The sequence below is a fragment of the Ovis canadensis genome, chromosome 5 (assembly GCF_042477335.2).
Source record: "Ovis canadensis isolate MfBH-ARS-UI-01 breed Bighorn chromosome 5, ARS-UI_OviCan_v2, whole genome shotgun sequence".
Classification (NCBI taxonomy): domain Eukaryota; kingdom Metazoa; phylum Chordata; class Mammalia; order Artiodactyla; family Bovidae; genus Ovis; species Ovis canadensis.
The window spans coordinates 78514665-78536297 of NC_091249.1; the positions used below are offsets into that span (position 1 = coordinate 78514665).

The 21633-nt window shown below is 46.9% G+C and overlaps 1 protein-coding gene across 1 annotated transcript; it reads left to right on the plus strand.

Annotated features, from left to right (window-relative positions):
* The first annotated feature begins 4371 nt into the window (after positions 1 to 4371).
* On the plus strand, positions 4372 to 18233 carry SAP30L (SAP30 like). The gene is made up of 4 exons (XM_069589996.1): positions 4372 to 5274; positions 9111 to 9233; positions 11421 to 11519; positions 13039 to 18233. Exons 1-4 carry the CDS (start codon positions 5077 to 5079, stop codon positions 13165 to 13167), a joined length of 549 nt encoding a protein of 182 aa, XP_069446097.1. The 5' UTR covers positions 4372 to 5076; the 3' UTR covers positions 13168 to 18233.
* Positions 18234 to 21633: the final 3400 nt, after the last annotated feature.

Genomic DNA, 21633 nt, shown 5'->3' on the forward strand with positions numbered 1-21633 from the left:
TAAAGCAATCCAAGCAAAGAGCTGAATGTTGTTATCTGGAATTCAGAAGAGAGGTCTCAGCTAGAACTATAAAATTGAGGGTTATTCATCTGCTATTTTAAATACCTGGGGGTAGGTTTGGGTATGGAAAAGAATGTTAGTTGCCCATTTAAAAACCTAGCTTTTCTTAAAGACTTTAAGTTCAACTTATGAACCTTGCTATTCTATTATAATCTAGTAAACTTTTTGTATAAAGATAAGAACAATCACTTTCACTTGTTCTGCGACTACTATTCTTAAGTTTAGTAGATTCAGTCCTCCTTAAACATTGAACAGACTTACAGCCTTAATCAAATTTCCTTAGACATTTCCAATTACAATTACTAATTTAATATGCCTGATTTTCTCAAACATTTGAAATGGCCAAAAGGGTAGACTTACAAATCTAAAAAGCCACATATTTCTAAGCACTTAAGCAAATGTTGTAAATTAATTACCTAAACTTGGAAGTCAAGACTCTCAGGGCCATTTCCTGCTTTGTGTAGGAATCTTAAATCCTACACAAAGCAGGACAAGATCACAGAATCTTCTCTCTCCTGTATTCATTCCTGCAATATCTGACTACTTATTCATATCTCCTTTCCAGAGTTATAGATTTATTCCCCCAGCAAGGAGATTGGAATGTTTTTCAGATACTACTATTTGTAACTAATCTATATAACAACACAAGGAAAGTTTATGATAAAGGCTTCTTTTGTTATTGTTTTGTCTTATTGCAGTGGGCTGGGGTGCAGGGGGTCGGGGGGCGGGGGGTGGTAGGCAGGTAAAGCAGAAAGGATAGCTTTATTGCTTTGCCAGGCAAAAGGAAACACACCAGGCTTCTGCCTTGAAAAACTATGTCTCAACCCCAGGAAATTTGATGAGGGTTTTTATAACAGTGTGTCAAAGATGGGGTCTGACAAGATTAGGGTGTGAATAGGGTTTGTACTCCTTTAATTTCATCTCACATAGTTGGTCTCTTAATTTTGATGAGCTTCTCTGGTTTCTTTAATCTTGCCTCAGGTGTTTTCTAGGCTGCTCCTCAATAGTTTCAGTCCAGCCTTGGGAACTCAGGGAAGGTCAAGGAGGCTGGAGTCTTGCCTGGCAAAGTGCATTGCTTCTCTGTTCATGGAGCCCTGTAATCCAGGCCACCCAAAACAGCTATTCCTATTTCCAGGCAAGCAGGTAGGTGATGCCTTAGCTCATGGCTCCCTTCCTTCATCCTCAAAGACAGCAATGTTGTATCTCTCTGACCCTCTGTATTAGTCATGTTTCCCCTGAAGAAAGACTACAAAATTTTATGTAAATGCTAGTTAAAAGCATGTGCCCCACCCCAAAAAAATACATAGAGGCTGGAGGTAATTAGGAGAGAAACAGCACAGTAATTTGAATGGAGAAAGGTAAAAATTTATTAATTTTAATGGGATTGTAGCACAGAGGCATTCCCCAGTAAGAAGTAAAGAGAACTCTAAAGAATACAGGAGTAGCAGATATAGGAAATCCAAAAAAGGGGACCTAGGTATACATAAAGCTGATTCATTTTGCTGTAAAGGAGGAACTAACACAACATTGTAAAGCTCAGTTCAGTTCAATTCAGTCACTCAGTCGTGTCCGACTCTTTGTGACCCCATGAATCTCAGCACGCCAGGCCTTCCTGTCCATCACCAACTCCCGGAGTTCACTCAAACTCATGTCCATCGAGTCAGTGATGCCATCCAGCCATCTCATCCTCTGTTGTCCCCTTCTCCTCCTGCCCTCAATCCCTCCCAGCATCAGAGTCTTTTCCAATGAGTCAACTCTTCTCACGAGGTGGCCAAAGTACTAGAGTTTCAGCTTTAGCATCATTCCCTCCAAAGAAATCCCAGGGCTGATCTCCTTCAGAATGGACTGGTTGGATCTCCTTGCAGTTCAAGGGACTCTCAAGAGTCTTCTCCAACACCACAAAGCTACTGTACTCCAAAAAAAATTAATTAAAAAAAATATACTTCAACAAAAATTTTTTTTCAAATAGATGGCCAAATAAATGATGGCCAGTGATATAGCATCATACTCTAATAAATACTTCACACAAAAAAATAATAAGAATAACAGATATAAGGAGCAGACGATACTTTCTTCTAGGGCTCAAAGTATTGAAAGACAATACTTTCTTCTAGGGCTTTCTTCTAGTTGCTCAGTCATGTTCAACTCTTTGTGACCCCATGGACTGTAGCCTTCTAGGCTCCTTTATCCATGGGATTCTCTGGGCAAGAATACTGGAGTAGACTGTCATTCCCTTCTCCAGGGGAATCTTCCCAACCCAGGAATCTAACCCACATTCCTGTGTTTCCTGCGTTGCAGGAGGATTCTTTACCCACTGAGCCATCGGGGAAGCCCCCAAGAATAAGGACCCAATTCCCCTCCCCACCAGAAGGGTGGTGATAGAAGAAGCTGGTACAGGAGAAACTCTGTGTACTGCAGCACCCTGGTGCTAGGTGCAAGTGCTATTTTGAAAAAATAATAGGGAAAAAATATGGAAAATGTAGGAGCTCTTATCCATACCAATCAAGTTTGAAACCAATATCACACACTGCCTTGTACAGATAACCAGCTGTTTTTTTGTGTGTATGTCTGAACTTCCCTGCTAGAAGCTATACTCTTTTAAGCCTAGGATTATATTTCACCTTCTTCCTGTGGCCAAGCCTGAAATGAGTATATGCTTGATAATTTAGTTTTGAATTTATGAACTCCAAGGGAAGAATCTTATTAAACTTGCTTTTTTTTTTCTATTAATTTTTACTCTATTTTTTCCTACTAGAAAGGCAAGAAATGTTTATTGGGGAAAATGCAAATGTAGAATAACAGGAGAAAAATATTAATCCTATTTCCACTCCCCCTAAATAATTACTGTTGATACTCCGGTGTATTTTTTATGTACAAATAGTTGTTTTTCTTTTTTAAAAAACATAGATGTACACACATCATATCCTATACGCAGGGTTAGGTTGTTGATTTAACCATTTCCAGTATGGAACTTTTCAGTTCTTTTCAAATTTTCCCATTATAAATAATCCCATAATGAACACTGTTGTGTTTAAAATATTTTCTAGTAGGCCAATTTCCTAAAATGGCTGTCTCACATGCGAAATTACTAGGCTACAGGGTACAAATACGTTTAAGGCCACTGAAGAAAACTGAAGATCACCGGGCATTTGCTTCTAAACACGGAAACTGGTAGTTTCCCGTTTTCAAGACACAAACCAGAAGCCTCTTCAATGCCACCCAGTACTACCAAAATAGGTACACGTGCGACTCTAACTCTCACTGTCCGCTTCACGCCCCTCCCTCGGAGAAAATGCCTCCCAGCCATAAAAGACTGCCTGATCCTGGACCTTTGGGCCTTTAGCCTTCATTTGTCCCCAGGCCACCCATAGGAGAGGTGGCCCGACTAGGCGTGCTGGGGCAGATTTCCCTACGGCCCTGGGGGTGTGCGTGACATTCTGGGCTCCGAACCCCAAGTCCCGGGCTCTGCAGGGCGCGGCCACCTCGCGAGTAAACCCGGAGGCTTAAAGCAATAGAAGCCTCAGTTTACAGAGCTCCAGGGAGGGCCCAAAATACGGCAAATCCTTCTCCACGCCGAGATTGGCCCAGCCTTTTTCTGCATCTCCTCCGCAGCCCCTCCTCTTCCCCGCGCGGTTCACTCAGTCCACCCTCCAGACCCAATACCGACTTCCGATTCTTCCCAGCTGAAGGGTCACCCAAGCCCCGCGGGTCCCCGTCCCTCTTCCCTTCTCTTTCCGCACCGACCAAGCCTGTCTTAGTCTCCACAGTGAGAAGTCTCCGCCGCCCATAAGCTTCTGACCGCCTTACAAGACCCGCCATCAGACCCCCATCACCTCTTCTCCATGTCTTTCCACGTATCTGTCCCGACTGTCCCTCTGTCTTTCCCGCCATGACTGTTTTTCTATCCGGTTTCTATCCCGCGGGTCTGCAGGTCCTCTGGCCCTGGTCCTTCCGTTTCATCCAGTCTGAACCTGTCATGACAGTACCTCTCTCTTTAGGTCCCCCCTTCACAAGCCCCACCGTGTAACTGTCCCTCTGCGCCTCCGCCCACGTCTGTACTTCTGTCCCCCGAAGGCGATCCTCTGTCCCCGGAGTCGGGCCCTCCATCCAGCCGGGACCCCGCTAACCATCCCTCCCAGAGCCCGGAAAGTCTGCGGCCCGGTTCGTCTCCCTCATCAGGGGAACTCTTCCCTCTTCCACTTTCTCTACTTTGAACCCATCCCAGCAGAGTCCAGGAAGTAGCCAAGCGCCGGGGACTGGCGGCGATGGTGCCCAATGGGACGTGCCAGCGGCGGCGGAGGCCCCGCCCATAGAGGAAAGGCTGCCAATGAGCTCACGGAGGCGGGACTTCCGCTGTCCCGCGGAGGGCGGGGGGGGGGGGGAGCGAACTGTTGTGGTGCGGAGCGTTGGGCGGGCGGCGGCCAGGCGGCCCAGGGGCTGCCTCGGGACTCGGGGCGCAGCCGAGCGGCTGCAGGGGTGGGGCGGGCCGGAGGAGCCGCGGGGCCCGGGCGCCGCGGGTTCGAGGCCGGGCCCCGCGCGGGGAGGCCGCGCCACCCCGGGGGAGCTGCCCGGCGGCGAGTTTGCCCAGCAGCCGAAAGAAGGCGGGAGCCGGCAGGGGCCCTCAGAACCCTCTGGCAACCCGGGCCCGGAGTCCTCGGGGAGCTGCTGCTTCCTGGGACGCCCTCCTGGACGTCCCCGCCGAAGGGTAACGTTTCAGGGCGCCCGGCAGAAGGCGCCTCAGGGTGACTCCCGGCGGGGCCCTGCAAGCCGCGGGAGACGACCCCGGGGCCGCGAGCAGGGAGGAAGGGGCTTGGTGGAGACGCGGGCCGGGAACCGAAGGAGCCGGAGCGCGGCGGAGCCGGGCCTCCCGGGCGCGGGGCCGGGCAGCGCCTCGGCTGAAGACGGACTCTGGGACCTTCGAGTGCGGGGGCCTCGGCGACCTGCCCCGCGGGGAGCGCGGCTGCGGAGTGGCCTACGGGGGACCTTCCCCCAGAGGGGCCGGCCCGGGGCGAGGAGATGAACGGCTTTAGCACCGAGGAGGACAGCCGCGAAGGGCCCCCCGCCGCCCCCGCCGCCGCCCCGGGCTACGGCCAGAGCTGCTGCCTCATCGAGGACGGCGAGCGCTGCGTCCGGCCCGCGGGCAACGCCTCCTTCAGCAAGAGAGTCCAGAAGAGCATCTCGCAGAAGAAACTCAAGCTGGACATCGACAAGAGCGTGAGTCCGCCCTCGCCCCCGGCTGGGTCCCCGCTCTGGGCGGCTCTCGGGCCGCTGCCCAGGGCTGCGGGAGGGACTCGGGGGCCCTCCCCGCCCTGGGCCTCGCCGCCCTTTATCTGCAAATTGAGGAGTTGGACTCGGGCTCGCAAAGGCCGCTCGGCGTTGACGGGTTCTAACTAGGACTCTGCCCAAATCCGGGAGGTTGGTGGCGGGGCTGCTCCGAGGACCCTTCCTGCCTGGGAAAATCTGATACCAATTTTTAGCGCGTTTTATCGGTGTAGACAGGGGATCAGGAAGAGGTGGGTTCATTTGGTTGGCCCACGGAGGAGCAGGTGATGAAGGGACCCGGCTCTTCTCCAACTTCTCCCTCCTTCTCGGATCCCTGTTATTCCTTAAGAAAAGGAAAGGTGGCAGCTCCTTTCCTGTCTGCGGCAGCCTCAGCTTCTGCACAGGGTCGCCGAGCTCGCTGCTTAGCAGGCAGCTGTGGGGAAATGGGATTTCAAGGATGTGGCAGAAATAAGGCCAGGACCTGGTCTTGGGAGGTGGCTCAGGCAGTCAAAGTGACTTGGAAGGAAGAAAATCCACTTTTATAGGGTTAACTTCTTTAGCAATGCCCGGGGAGCGGTGGGGCGGGGGGGGGGGGGGGGGTAATTTAAATTTGAATAGAAAACTTTTCCGGTGCGATTTCACCACTGTAGTTAACTGTTCTAAAAATTCTGAAGATGTGCCTATTGTCAACCAATTACGAACTTTTTCGTTTGACATCTGTTGCTGTAAGCCTAAAGTGGCTGCCAGGTGATTAGGAATTGGAAATGAGTTAGGGGGGTATTATTAAATACCAGGTGGACCAGCTAGATCAGGTGGTTACCATCTCTTCTAAGACCAAAATTTCTCCACTTTGGGGGGAAATCAGAGATTGCTCATTAAACTGAAAGGACACCCACTTTTTCCACTTCTGATGTTACAAGGGAAACTGAGACCCAGAGATAGGAAGCGAGGGTGCCAAAGTCACACAGCACCTAAGAGGCTGGTTAATTTCTTGAATCTGTTGTCTGATTTACCTCTAGGCCTCATACATAAGCCTTGATTAAGTCTTCAATAAATAAAAAATTAAAAATATCTTCCCTGCGCTTTCTTCTACACTCTTACTCTCACGCCCAGTTGTTGTTTTAAGTTAACAGTTATATTTGCAACTCTCCAATGGAAAGATGCTATTTTTAAGTGGTTAGGGGTGAATTGATGACTTTCTCACTACAAGTCTCTATCAGTGAATGAAAGGAATTCATCTGAGAGCAAATAACTGGCTAGCCACTGTGGTGGCCTGGAATGGGACAATATGGAAGTGAAATGCTCAATTCTAGGACAGCAGTGGATTCATCCTCATGGAAGCACTGCCCACCTTCTGTGTAGATTGCTGGGAGTCTGTACTTAATATTTTTTCCAGTCCTTAAGAAACAGAAATTCCCAGTTCTTTTAAACCCACCATCTGAACAGTTTTATTACTGCATCTGGGACTCCATTTTCCCAGTGACCCCTCTGGAAAACTTGTGTAGGGCTAGGTTGACTTTGATACACACTGTCTGGAAGAGAGGCAGCCTGAGCCTGGTACTAAGAGTCCCCAAAAGGTAATGCTTTTGAAGGAGTAGGATTTCAAGGCAGACTCACTCACTCACAGTTTGTTTCAAGGTGGTGGTGTAGAGTCATTATTTCTGAAAGGGATTCTATTTCATTCTCACAGGCTTAGGCAGGAATTCAATTCTAAGTAACTGCTATGTTACAAGAATTTTTAGCTGTTGCAGAAAGTGAAACAGGAAAAAAAAAAAAAACAATGCTTAGAGCTTTTCCTATCACCCTCCTTCCTCCACCCCGAACTCTCCAAAGGCCACTGGGCTTTGAAATTTCTGAAAACCAATATGTACTTGAAATGGTTAAGGAAGAATAAGGACTATTTATCTTGTAAAAGGGTCTAGCAGAAAACCTTTTAAAATAATAGCACCTGAAATCCAACTCAGGCAGTTTAACTCCTTCTGTATAGACATTGGCAGTGTTCTGTGATTTACTAAGATAGAACTTGCTTTCAAACATCCTCCAATTGACATATATCTGCTTTTTTCTGGAGGAAAGTGGAAGTGGAGAACAGTGTAAGGAAGATGTTGCCGTAGGAAAGGACACGTGCCCAGGGTTAGAAGGTCTGCATGACCTTGGCCAGGTCATTTCCTCACTCAAGGTGGCCTCAGTTTATCTCTCTAGAAAATGAGATGGGAGCCAGGGGGTTTGCACTAGTGAATGCTGAGTTCTTTTCCATCTAGGACTCTAGCATCTTGACCTGAAATCTCCTAGTCACAGCTTTAGGAATCATGCCTTCTGCCTGTTCTTTTTCTAAGACTGTCAGTCTGTGAATTTGCAGGACAGCTTAGTCTTACATGTGAAACTAGCTAGCATGAAGGATGTAGGATCTGTTGTGAATGTGCTTTCTTCCCTGATGAAAACATGTCCGGTCCTCTGTGCATCAGCTGGATGGGATTTTTTGAGACTGTGACACATACTGTGTCTGAAAGTCCTTTGACAGAGTTGAACCTGGCAAACTCGTTCAAATTTATAGCCATATGTAAATGTGGCTTTTACTGGCCTAAGCTGCTTTTAGATGCAAGGGGCTGCTTGTGTTGGTACAGCAACATTTATTGGATACCTGCTGTCTGCAAGATACTATCACAATGTAAATGTAAAACTACTCATGGCTCACTAATCTAACCACATGAAAGTGCTGATTCATGTGAATAAGAAACAGTTTCCATTATTTTCTCCATGGAAAGGCCTGAATTATGCTGGCTTCCTATCAGCTTACTTTTATCTTTAAGCAGTTGAGGAATAAACTCATTCAGAAGTCTCTCAAGAACATTTGGGTAACAGCTGGTTCAGTGTCAACAACCCCAAGTCATTTACACGGGCATTCAGTTTGTTAGGTTCTTGAATGGTTCCTCCATCTCAACCCTGGTACTTATATTCTTAATAAAATCATGTCCTTCACATCTTAGCTGCTGCTTCCACCTTCACTTACTATTATGCTTCCAGCCTACATGAGAAAATCAGTAGTGGTATCCAGCTTCTTTTATGTGGTTTCACCTTGTGAGAATCTCGGCACCTCTTTCTGCTTCTCTTTGTGGATTCCCTGAGTGCTGATGCAAGAATTATAAATTGATACATAGAAATAGTTTTTCAGAGGGTTGTCATGGTACAGTAGTTGCTATTGTCAGTGTAAAAATAGGATGGCCGGCTATTCTATCATTACCACAGTGCCTACTTTCCTGCGCCCAGGGGCAGTGCATTCCAACCCCTTGTAAGTTACTCACTCCTACAGGTCTGAAGACAGGTCTGGGGACTCTGTCTTGTTTGAAGGAAAGTCTAAGCTGTTCTCATGTCTCAAACCCCTTAATTTCTCCTGATGCTCCTACACAGGCAGTCACTTTCACCTAAGTGACACAGTCTCTTCAGGGGCCCCTCACTCACGCCTTCTGTCAGCCTCCTTTGAAACTTCAGTCTTGACTGTTGCACCCAGAATGCTTCCTGTCTCCCTGCAGGTCCTCCCTTCTGGTCAGGGACTTCCACTCCAGCTGTATCTGTCACATGTGTTGTGTTTATCATTCAGGGGGAACTTGATTTATGATGAACTGCTCGGTGTGATATTAGTGTTCTCTTTGAGGAAATGATGGCTTGTATCTGTTTCTTCCTGTGGTCTCTCCAATGCCTCACAAAGGAGAAAAGGCCCATAATTTGACAGATACCTGTTGCTGTTTCCATGGGATTGGCAACTCTGACTTTAACTTGCTTCCCATCAGGTAAGGCATCTGTATATTTGCGATTTCCACAAAAATTTCATCCAGAGTGTACGAAATAAAAGGAAGAGGAAGACAAGTGACGATGGCGGAGATTCTCCTGAGCATGACACTGACATTCCTGAGGTAAAAGTCCAGAACTTCACCTTGAGAAAGCTGGGAGGATGGATTCTGACCTGATCCTTACCTCTGGCCTGGTTTAAGAAATAACTGTAGTCACCTTTGTGTTGCTGTGGTGCATCTGAAAAGTGAATCATAGCATCATAGTAATATGGAATCTGAGGGCTGAAAGCTTAGAAATCAACTGGTCTAACTGCCCCCCATTTTACTGACAGGCACACTCAGGGTCACACACTCAGTTTGGGGGCCCCAGTCCAGTGCCCTCTTCAGTGTCTGTGCTGCCTTTCTTCAAGAAGCCCCTGAAAAATGCTTAAATAGAACCACAATGCCGAGTTTTTCAGAACTTTGGTTTACCCTTAAAGTTGGAGACTGAGTGTGTATGGATTGGGGAAGTCACTTCCATTTTGTTTCCTGGTCTGCAAAATGAAGGTGTAAATTGTCATGTCCCACCAGCTCGGATTTTCTATCACTCTCTGATTCCTCGTCTAGGCTTATTCCCAAAGATCTATTCCAAGGTCAGTTACACTGGCACAGAGTTTCTCAACAGTGGCACTGTTGACATTTGGAGGCAGATAATTCTTCGTGGTGGCGGCTGTCCTGTGCCTCGTAGGATGTTTAGCAGCATCCCTGGCCTCTACCCACCAAGTACCAAGTACACCACCACTCCCAGTGTTTCCAGACATTGCATGTGTCCTCTGGGGATAGAATTGTCGTGCTGAGAACCGTCACTTCTCAAACCAGAAGGCCACCATCCCTTCAAAGTGCCAGTGTCTATTAAGCAAGGTTACAGGAATGAATATCGAATTTTCTATCTATCTAAATTGTTTTCACTTAAGACTCAGCAAAAGAAGAACCATTTATAATGTACATTGAATATTTGATGCATGAATATTTCATAAGGCAACCGCCTGTTAGCACTCAGGGTGAAAATGACTGTGTAGGAATAGAAAGAGTAGGCGGGCCTTTGTCTGCAGATGTGGAGGAAAATCTTTGAAAATATGGCCCTTTCCCCCTGCCCCTCTCTGTGTCCCCTTTTCTATCACTGGTTTACAGTATCTTTCTAATGCTTTTAGCATTATTATTATTATTATTATTATTCTTTTATGAAGGAATGGATGTATTCACTGTCAAAATGCTTTTCACACACACAAAAAAGATTTGAGGAATGTTTGAAAAGAATGAAGGACTTTGGTCCCTCGTATTGATCATTCATTTTGTTTTTAAGTGCTCTCCACCTGCCTGAAGCAAGAACATCTCTTTTAGAGGCAGGTAAAGGCAGCCCAACTTTCCGGGCCTTCACTATTTCATGACTGTGCAGCTTTCCTCTCTTCCTTTATTAGAAAAAAAAAAAAAAAGAGTCCTTTCCCCTCTGTTACCCAGTCATCTGCAGAGACCCAGACGCTAGCCTGCCGATTGGTACATCTGCTGCAGTAGCTTTGAGCTGTCTCTGGGCGGGGGGCAGTTAAGGACCCTCACACCCGAAGGCTAGGCCTAGGGGAGAGCTACCTGAGAACACTAGTGTGTCCCGCTGTCCTCCTTCACTCCCCTCTGTCCACTCTGGGCCGAGCTCCGACCTGTCCTCCAGGATATCTGTCTGCTTCGCCCTTTTCTCTCCTTGCCTGCTGCCCCCTCCAGCATCAGCACCCCCACTTTCCCATCTCATTTCTAGATCATCACTGCAGCAACTCCCTCTGTCATCCCCCCGCACACCCCAGTCAGTCTTCTACAAACCACCACAGATTCATCTTCTGGGGATAGCACCCCCCTCCCCAAACCAGGATTGCTACTTCTTGTCAAGACATGCTACCACCCAGGCTTACCCTTTAAACCCACCATAAGTGCTTCTGATCCCCTAGCCCGTGTGTCTCTCCCCTGGCTTTCTGAGCTCGTGGCCTTCTCTGTAATTCCCTACTGTCTGTTCCTTGCTCCCTTTCGAAACCCTGCCTGTCCTTAGCATAAGCTTCACCACCTCCATCAGCCTTCTAGGACCACCACTCCCTGGCCAAAATTCTGCTTCCACTGTTGTTTCTGTCCTCCCAGCTAATAATTAGTCCTCAGTGGGCCATTTCTAAGACTTGTCTGTAGTCTTCTCCCTCCCCGCCCCTACCTAGCATAGTGCTAGGCACACAGGGGGCATTTGGTGAGTCGTGGCTGGTCAGGTGATGGATAATGTGTTTCTCCTCTTCTCTCTAGGTTGATCTGTTCCAGCTGCAGGTGAACACTCTCCGACGTTATAAACGACACTACAAATTACAGACCAGACCAGGCTTCAATAAGGCCCAGTTAGCAGAAGTAGGTAGACTTGCCCTCTAAAGAGGGAGCACCCGCACCGTGCTGCTGACCGTGACCTTGATTCTCCCTGTGTGTCTATACTTAACCCCTTCATACCTCTGGAAGCAACTTCATCTTCTCTCTTTTGCACAATTTAGAATCCCCCAGCTTTAGACCTAGAAAGGCCTGATTTCCATAAAAGAAACCAGGGCACAGAGAAAAAGAAAGGACTTGCTTAAAATCACATAGCAAGTTGGTAGCTTGGAATCTCACGACTCCTTATTCTAAGTCCTGAGAGTTCTTTTGTTTGCTCGTTTGCTTGAATCTTGTTTTGCAAGATTCTTTCCAGATATGTTCCATTCTGCACATGAGGTGTGTCTGATTAATCATCCCTAAACCTTCACTCATATTCTGTAGGAGCTATTTTTCTTTCTTTGTTTTCTTTCCTTGATTTTTTTCTACTCTGGTATTGGTAATAGAAGTATTTATTACAATGAATGGAGCCCAAGAATGTTTTCTCCCACTCTGAGACCATATCTAGCTCAGGGCATGGGATGGGGGTGGGGTGCTCCACTGGCCATTATTTTAACATACTGACAGCCTGCCCTGATACTTCTGTCCTGTTGGCATGTATATGGGCATCCTCTCATCCTTCTTTTCTAAATGTTTTTCTCTCTTTTTTAGAAAATTTGGAAATGATGGAAATGATGAGGGGTACAATCCTACCCCTCAAAGACAGCCACTCTGTAGTTTTCATTCTCTGACTCCCTTTTTATCTGTCCTACAGCCCTTGGTCCATTCAGAGATTTCCTTATGGGCTCACATCCCTGTTGGTTTTTTATCTTTACTTGAGAGCTTTCTTGCTGATCCATCATTTTTTCTTAAACCTCTCCTTCGCTAGCATCCAGATAAAACAGAAGTACATAAGCCTTTCATACTTCAAGACCAGTGTCCACCCCTGGTGGGAAGGATAGGATGAGATGGGCAAGCGGAGACTGCATTCTCAGGACTTGAAATAGATCAAAATATTGGGAATACATATGAATTTTCCTTCAAATCTGATGTCTTTCAAGAGGCAGTTACGTACTATTTAGATGATTTTTTGGGTCAGGCCCTTACATCTGTTCAGTTGGGTGTTTATTTGACACAATTTTAAAAAGACACTTTTCGGCCCAGTTCCAGGGCCTAAGAGGTTATGGTAGCAGCTGGTCACCCAGAGCAGTCCCAGTCTCCTCCTCCATGGAGATGACCTTGAGACTATGCTGTGATGGATAGGCTGGCTGCCCCGAAATAGGACTGCATCTTGGGAGTGGTGTGGGTTAAAACGTTGCTTTTGGAAGCCTGGAAAGCAAATCCCCTAAGCCTGGGAAAGAAGGGCATTCACATTCTGCATTCTGGAGCACTGCAGGGAGTTGTGTAGTAATCATAACTCCCTCTCAGCTCTGGAAGCAGCTTGCTGTTTCCCTTTTACACAACTGAGAATCCGCGGCCCTGGTTTATTAACATGGTTTAATGGGCTCTGTTTTTCCCTCCCATATAGACTGTCAGCCGACACTTCAGGAACATACCTGTGAATGAAAAGGAGACCCTCGCTTACTTCATCTACATGGTGAAGAGTAACAAGAGTAGACTGGACCAGAAGTCAGAGAGTGGCAAACAGCTTGAGTGATGATGAAGCACACCTTCAAGGAGTGAAGTATAATACTTATGCACAGGTGACATCTGCTACATTTAAGCCCATAAAGACTGTTAAATTTTATTGTAAATAAAAAAGTTTGAATAATGAATACTGTAAATCTTTTCTGGCAGGAGGATTATATTCTCATGATTCAGCATGTTTATACACAGACTTTCTTTTAAGGCAACTACTGGACTAAAAAAAAACACAAGATCGGAGAAAGAAGGAAAGGAAAACAGTGCGTTGCCGCATTCTGCAGAGCATTAAGTCAGTTCTGCTGGACGTGTGGGATGGCAGATATTTTGGTAGTCACCTTGTAATTCCACGCGACCATTTTTGAAGTATAGCCCCGGACCAGCAGCGAGGTACGGCTGGCAGAGAGGTGCATGAGCAGACGTCTGCCGGGGACATAGACACCATGCTTTGTCGCTTATCAGCAAATCATTTGAGCTCAGCTCCCCACCGGCTCTGTGCTGTGCACACGATAGGCACTCAGGCAGGGTTTACTGGCATATCCAACTGTCACTAGCAGAGCCAGTCTTGGGCTTCCCACCTCTTGGTATCGAGGCCTCTGCTGTTCCTGTTGCTCACCACTTTACTTCTAGAGCATGAGGAAGTCCTGATGCACCAGCAGGAGGTTTCAGGTCAGACCGGGACTCCAGGGCAGACTCATGTGCCAAGATGTATTTGTGGAGGTGCCAGAAACCCTGATGCGGAGCCCCTTCTGGGAGCCGTGGCCCATTGTGCACCCCTCCACGCTTCATGCTTCAGGGTCAAGTGATGTATTGGGACTTCAGTCATTCTCCTGGGCCAGAAATGCTTTGACACATGGAGACATTTAGTGCTTTGGGGCTCATGTTTTCAGAAATACTAATCTTTAATTCACAACCACAAGGAAGCTGCCAAGGACCAGGTGGTTTCTGCTCTGAAGTCCAGCTCTGGGATAGAAAGTCTGATCAGCTTTGGCCTCTTTGGGGGTCAGCAACAAATCATGGGTTTGAGCAACACAGGTCAGTGCCATCTGATATTCATTTTTGTGAGCAATTTGCCTCTCTTTTAGGGGGAAAGTTGCTAAAGTGTTGTGTTTTTTTTTTAAGTATTAATAATTACCTGATTTTTCTTTTTATGTTCAAAACCTCAGATTTCTCTATCTAATTATGTCAGAGCCAAAGTATCCTTTGAAAACAAAGCTTTATATCCAAAAGTATGCTTTTGCAAAATTTTCTAGTCAGTGTATTGGAGGGCAGAGGATGTGGACAGGGAGTGGGAAGAAAAGAAAGGACTTGAATTCTAATTTCTGACCACCTTGACATATATTGTGGTCAAAGGTACCGCTTTCTAACTCAGTTTTCATTCTGAGTTCTTCCTTAAGCCTTAAAAAATAGAAGCAGCATTGGACAGCGCAGCCTGGCAGAGTGTTTTAGTGTCTCATAGATGACTTAATCTGAGCATCCACACAGAGAAGTCAGAACAGCCCCCAACACATACACACCCCGCAGGGTGGTAGAGTAGCCAAAGGTGTCAGTTCCACAGAGCATGCTTTCTATGGACAGGGTTCGGGCCACCACTGTCACTCAGTAAAGCACCGTGTGTTCAGCTGCAGCCCAGCTTTCACCAGTGTTCACCACACATGTCTAGCAAATTGCAGCCTTTCAAGATATGTATAAATGAACGTACATAGAGCATACTTGAGACTGAGTGGATCTTATTTTCATACACGTAGCCATGGATGGCACATCAGGGTGCTCTGTGCGTGTTTCTAGTTGTGCGGATTCAATAGGTGTTTAAAGAGTCTCACTACTCACAGCTGAAGGCTCTTGATGTGTGGGCATCAAGAAGGCTCTAAAGTAGATTTTTATTTTTCCCTGAGGAGCTGAGTTAGAACGGCTCTGAAGGCATCAAACACCAAGCCCCCTTTATCCAGGAAAGTGTTTTCTCGTCAGGCTGGAGTTTGGGGGCATATAGGCTTAAAGCATTGGGTACCTGCTCTCTGGAAATGTCCACAACTCATTGAGAAAAAAAGTGTATTTTTCTGATGATTGAACCAGGATTGTGGACATGTAGGTCATGTCACTGTTTCTTCAAAAGCAGATCTGTGCTCCCAGTTAAGAGACAGTAGTGCACTTCTGTACAAGAAGCTGTGGTATTAGGTCCCATCTGTTCAAGCATGGCTGTGAGAGTGCTTTTGTTCCCACACGAAGCCTGGGGAAGCTTCCCCCTCAGCCAGATGCTGTGTGCCCTCAAGTCCCGTGCCAGCTCTCCTCTAAGGAGAGGGCCTTTGGAGAGTGGAGGTTGTGGGTGTCTTTTCAACCTTTGAAAGCATGTTAGATGAGAAAAAAGACAAAACTCTCTGAGCTTGTATTTTTCTTGTGTGCAGAAATCTATTTCATCAGACCACTAAGCCACTTGCCTTAGCCTCTTCTGCAGTTTCCCTCAGTTTGATCTGGAACAGGAGACGTCTACCTGTTTAGAGGTGGCCGACCCTCCAAAGCGCCCAGGTCTGGCTGTGGGGAGCAGTGGGGCTTGGGGAGCTCAGCGCTCATCGTGGCTGCGTGCATTTTGCTACCACCTGTCAAGGACTCGTGCTTCTCTCCACCTGTCATGTCGCAGCATTGCCTTCTCTCCTCTTGGTGCTCCTGGGCAAAACTGGAATATGCAGTCCAGAACTGGCTTTGTCTTCTTAAAGAGCACGGCTCCTGCCTCAGTTCCAGCCTGCTTGGTTCTTTCCTGTGCCCTCAAGAGTGTTAACATGGAATTGTCAACATCTTGCCAATCCGTGTTGCTTCCTTTAAAGGTTTTTAAAAAACAAATGGACAAACTTCTTATTTCAGTGAACAGACTCTTAGGTTGGCAACAGCATGTGAAAAAGATGATAGCCAAATCCCTTGAGAGATTGCAACCAAAGGATTCAAGACCAGGGGTGTAAAAGGAAGAGGAATTTCATGTATGTGATGCAGCCGCCAAGTTGTTAGATGTTCCTGTCATAGCTAAATAGTCACAGCTAGTCTTCCAGAGAACAGATAGGAATAACTGCTTGCAGCTGGAATGTTGCATCTAACCTTGGCATTTCAGCTGTTTATTTAGTGGGAACTTTTTGTTAACATCCTGGAGGGCACCTGCATGGTAGGAAGGAGAAAGCCGGAATGGGAATTTAGGAGCCTAACCACAGATCCCAGAGGTGTTGCTGCATGGAAATCATCTGAGGCCTCTGTCATTACAGCGACAAGATCCAAAAGTTGGGAAAGGACCTCTAAGTCATCCAGTCCAGTCTCCCATAGGTGCTGACATTCTGCCTACAACCGTCCCGCCAAGGTTGGAGCAGTCTGGGCTTAAACACCTCTGAGGACAGAGAACTCACTACCTCCTGGGGAAGCCTGTCCTATCTTTGTAAACCTCTGGCTTTTCTATGTTCTCTGTAATTTCCATCTTAGTCTCTGCCTAATGGGGGCCAAGTAAGTTAGCCAAGGACTAATCACTGGCACCATCCCAGGGCATAGTGTTTGTCTTTGGGGAAGGAGTTGCTAGCAAACAAGACATTTTGGTGTCCCGAGTGTTCTCCCCCTAAGTATTGTTAGTCCATTTAGTTCCTTATTGAAGATGTTGAGGAAATCCCAGTTATATACCCTCAATCTTGCTAAAGCTGATGGAGAGGTCAGGGGAGAAGAGAGTGCTCTCAGAACTGCTAAAAAATACCTTAGGACACAAGAGGCCTTAGTTTTGTGTCTGCCTCACAAAACTTAGGAAAAGTTTTAGCTGGAAGATTATAAACTATGATCATGCTCTGCCTGGAGTTGAAAGGTTAAATAGCCCCTAAGGGCGTATACCTTAAGATTGCTGCAAGTACTGCACACACTGCTTTTATGGAGAAAGCAAAGCTTAGGAACTTGGGGAACCACATGTCTCAGTGTCAGAGAGGTGCCATATTTTCCAGCTGGAAACTCCTTAAAGGTTGCCATTGCCCAGTCATTGATTTTTAGAGATGGGGAAACTGAGATGTGAAAAGACTTGCCCAAATGCTTTGGCATCATCTAGACCTACTTAGCGCTGGTTCACTTCACAACTCACAGCATAGCTGGAACCCAGTCTGCAAGGGAGCTGCCCTCAGGTCCTTGAGACCTGCCACTGAGCAGAGGTTCCCCAGGCCAGACTGTCAAGGACTGTGAACCAACCTGCAGAACTCAAGGCTGTAAAGACCTGACTGGGAAGGTTGTCAGTTGAGTTTTGTAAAGTGAATGGGAGGGGAGATCAGAAGGAGCCTGTAATTTAAGACCAAGATTCCAGAGTCCTGGCGGGAAATGTGGTGGTGTCCTAGAATGTAAGTTCTCACAAAATGCACTTGCCTTTCAGGTGGGTCAATCAGGTGACCCTGACTTGAGCAGACACAGCTCTGTGGCCCTGCCATTCGCAGCCCCCATCCCTGTTAGCAAGAGAGGCAGTTGAACTGAAGGACAGGTGAGCTCAAGACCACGCCCTGGGAAGCGTGATGCTCTAGGGGTGCTTTTGTATTCCTTTCATTTTATTACAGACTGTTTCTAAATTCATGATTAGGAAGGGTAAACTCAATCCCATTTTTTTGAGGTGGAATCCAGCCAGAGGCAGGGTGGGACTTTTCTTACAGTAGGAATGTCTACACATTTCATCTGGCTTGCATCTTCAAACAAACTCTTCAGTGGCTTTCATTTAATGAACACATCTTTGCCAGTGGCAGAGGCTTGTGCAGGATCCCTGTCTCACGTGTCTGTTATCTGTTCAGCCCATCAGAGTGTTTTAGGGGTGCGGGTTGGTTTGGGTTTTTGGTTGATTTTTTTTTTTCCATTTTGTAACTGCCTTATCGAAAAGCAAGTGCCCTTCCATTCCAGGCCTCCTCATTGTACATGTTTCCTGCCAATTGGGGGGATCATTTGTATTTTAATTTTGTAATCTATGGCTCTGTACTGTTGAAAGGCTCTCAATTCTGTGGGGTCTCCTTAGTATGTATATGACTTTTCATGTTGCAATATCACACAGATGGGATGGCCCGACTTTTGCTCTTAATAAACGATCTAAATGAGAAACAAGAGACACATTCTGTTGTTCCCTTTGAATGCCCACGTGGAGCTCAGATCTTTCACTTGTGCGTCCGGCCCCTAGCTGTGTAGGACAGTGACTGGTGATAGCCGTCTTCCCTCCATTTGCCCTTCCACCCCCAGTGCACCCTGCTTGAGTGCAGGTCACAGAAGTCAGACCCTGCCCTCCCGCTCACTCCTGTGCAAACTGAGTGCAGCTGATCGGCCGGAGTCGAGCCTGAGTGCTATCCAGCATAGCAAGTACCTGGCCCCAGAGCTTCACTCTGGTCTTCGATTATCCAGGTATAGTTGTCCACCCATCTACTGGATGGATGGTTGCAAATTGAAATCCCTGCTGGTGGGGGGCAGAGGGAGTTGCAAGCTGGAAAATCCAGGTCCCTTCTAAGGGTGGCCACCACTGTGTGTTACACATTGTGTTGAGTCATTTATTCATGTCCGACTCGCTCCGACCCGCTCCAACCCCATGGACTATAGCCCACCAGCTTCCTCTGTCTGTGCGGATTCCCCAGGTAAGAATACTGGAATGGGTTGCTACGTCCTCCTCCAGGGGATCTTCCCGACCCAGGCATCGAACCCAGGTCTCCTGCATTGCGGGTGGATTCTTTACCATCTGAGCCACCAGGGAAGCCAGCCTGTTTTTGCCACATGGGAGTGCAGACTCTGAAATTTTAAACAGAAATCTTCAAAGTACAGTTAGTTCCCCCCCTCAGCACCCTCACCCTCTCCCATTCCATAGTGTGGAGGTGGATTTCTCAGCATCCTAGGTGGCAAGGAGAGTAGGGAGTCATACTTGTCACCTGGAGCCTTCAGGGTCAGTGATAGGTTGTTGCTGGAACATGCCATTTTTCAGAGTCATCTTGCTTCAGAAAGCAAAGGAAGGCCCAGTCTTCTGCCATGCAGCCTCTTGATCTGAGGTATAACAACAAAAGTAGTTCCTTCCACTTCTCTGTGCCTTCCCTTTCACATGAAACTGCTGAGGGTTGCCTCTGGCCCCTCACACACTGAACCTAGGAGAAGTGCTTTGTTGCCAGGCTTCCCCTGAACTGGCCAACCCCTGCTGAGGTCGACCTCATGTGAGGATCCACAGACATCAGTCGTGATGGACAGTCATGATGGAAGGATGAGCCCACATCTTACTGTACCATTAGGACAGAGATTCTAACAGGAACCAGACATCCTTTCTTCAAAACAGACCTTTAGAATGTTGAATATCAGATCAGCTGAGGTCCAGCCTTTTGGAAGGGTGGCACTTGCTACCTCCCACCCCTATCAGACTGTTAACAATGCCAATTCCTAGGCTCCGCCCCAGATTCTCAGTAAGAAAAGCTCAGGAGCTGAATTCCAGGAATATGAGTTTTTTAATTTTCCCAGCTAAGGCTCAAGCTTATTAGAGTTGATAAGTACAAAAACTGGTCCAGCAGTTTCTCAATTCAGCAACTTCAAACTCATCAGGAATACTGGTTAGAAATTTCCAGTAAGACCTACTTAATGAAACTCTTTGCCAGGGCAGCCCAGGAAAAATCCCCTGGGGAATTTGTGCATCCAGATGTAAATGGCCCTGAGTCCAACCGCCTAAGGCCCAGGAAGGCAAAGAAGCTACCATCAGCCTCAAGCAGCTCAGAGAGGTCTGCTAAGTCACTTCATTCGTGTCCGACTCTGTGTGGCCCCATAGACAGTAGCCCACCAGGGTCCCCTGTCCCTGGTCAGAGCTGAGCAAATACAGTGACGTACACAGGGAAGACACTTTGAAGATGAATCATTGGAATAGATGCTCTTCCCTCTGGAGAAAAAACAAAACACAGAATGAAAATAATCCACAGTGCCTGGCATGTAGGAAGACACAAAAAATGTCTGGAATTGAATCTTCCGTTTACTTAACAGTTTTTTAGTTTATAAGTATCTTCTACATCCAGATATAATAATAGCCATTGAGTGCAGTGTACAGGGCTTCCCAGGTGACTCAGAAGGTAAAGAACCCACCTGCAATGCAGGAGACAGAGGAGATGTGGGTTCAATCCCTGGGTCAGGAAGATCTCCTGGAGAAGGAAATGGCAACCCACTCCAGTGTCTTGCCTGGGAAATCCCATGGACAGAGGAGCCTGGAGGGCTACAGTCCATGGGGTCACAAAGAGCCAGACACGACTGAAGTGACCAAGCACACACACAGGCAGTGTACATACCAGACAACCTGTTACTAATTTTACAAGCATTGGTGTATCCAGTCTCACTACAGTCATATCAAGTAGGAACTGTTATTAAGTCCAGCGTATACAGAAGGAAACACAGGCTCGGAGTGGTCTAGGAACTGTCCAATTAACAAGAGCTGGAGGCACTCCTGGGAGTGAGTCCAAGGATTGTCCAGCCGAGGGACATTTGTCAGCTCCACCACCAAAGAGCTCAGGAGCACCACAATATGCAGCTGTGCAGCTGCAACAGTTCCCCTTGTCCTGATCAACTGGACTCACTCCACTTTAATGAGGGATTCCTCGAAGTCACTCAGACGCTAGTCAGGAAATTTAATAGGGTTTAATGGAGGTTAACAAGGCACATCCAACTTTCCAGCCAGGTTTTAACGTACCAGAGCTGAACAGAGATTAACAAGCCCAGGAGGTGTAATGGCACCTGCATGATTTAATGGGGTTAATGAAACTGTCAGAGGTTGGCTGAGAAGGACAGAGCTGGAGCACGCCTCTGTTAACAAGTCAATCTGCTGAAGGTCAACAGACATTAAAAAGCAGATGCTGGTTCTGGCTTGCCCTGGGGTACCACAGGGCTAGCAAGGAAAACAAGACCATAGCCAATGTGCCAACCATGCTCCATCCTGGTTGGTGGGAGCTGGAATTTTATTTTCTTCTTTGTGCTTTCTTGGTGTTGTCTAAATTATTTAGAATGAGCATGAATCATTTTCACCAAAACTATAAAATAGCAAAGCAGGTTTTTTTTTTAAAGGGCTCTCAAATGCATTTACTCTCCCTTTGTATAGTTCGTTACATCGTCCTAAAACCTGTAGAAAACAGTTAAGAGAAATAAAAACAGAAGCAGTAATACATTCTTAAATTAAGGCAGCACTTGACTGCTGTAGAGGGCTGCCACCTGTTACCTCCGAGGGTTTTTGTCACACTACAAAACAGGAGTGTACAGAATGACACTGGTCAGGGGGACAGTGAATCCTCCTCTGTCTCCCAGATTGCTGCAGTTTCTGGCCTGAGCACTTACTATCTGCCAGGCCCAATATTAAGCTCTTCATGTTCTATTGCTCTATTTGATAAATAAGGAAACAGAAATTTAGAAAGGTGAAACGGCTTGTCCCAGATCAGCAGAGAGTGGTAGGTGGGGATAAGTCAAACACAGGTCTGTCTGACCCCACAGTCTAGTGTGCCTGGCTGCCTAC

What these genes read in the sequence shown, in the direction of transcription:
- SAP30L (XM_069589996.1), top strand. Translation starts at nt 5,077, where the DNA reads ATGAACGGCTTTAGCACCGAGGAGGACAGCCGCGAAGGGCCCCCCGCC. An exon ending in AGCTGGACATCGACAAGAGC is followed by an intron (nt 5,275 to 9,110) that starts GTGAGTCCGCCC and finishes GCTTCCCATCAG; the next exon opens with GTAAGGCATCTGTATATTTG. An exon ending in ATAAGGCCCAGTTAGCAGAA is followed by an intron (nt 11,520 to 13,038) that starts GTAGGTAGACTT and finishes CCTCCCATATAG; the next exon opens with ACTGTCAGCCGACACTTCAG.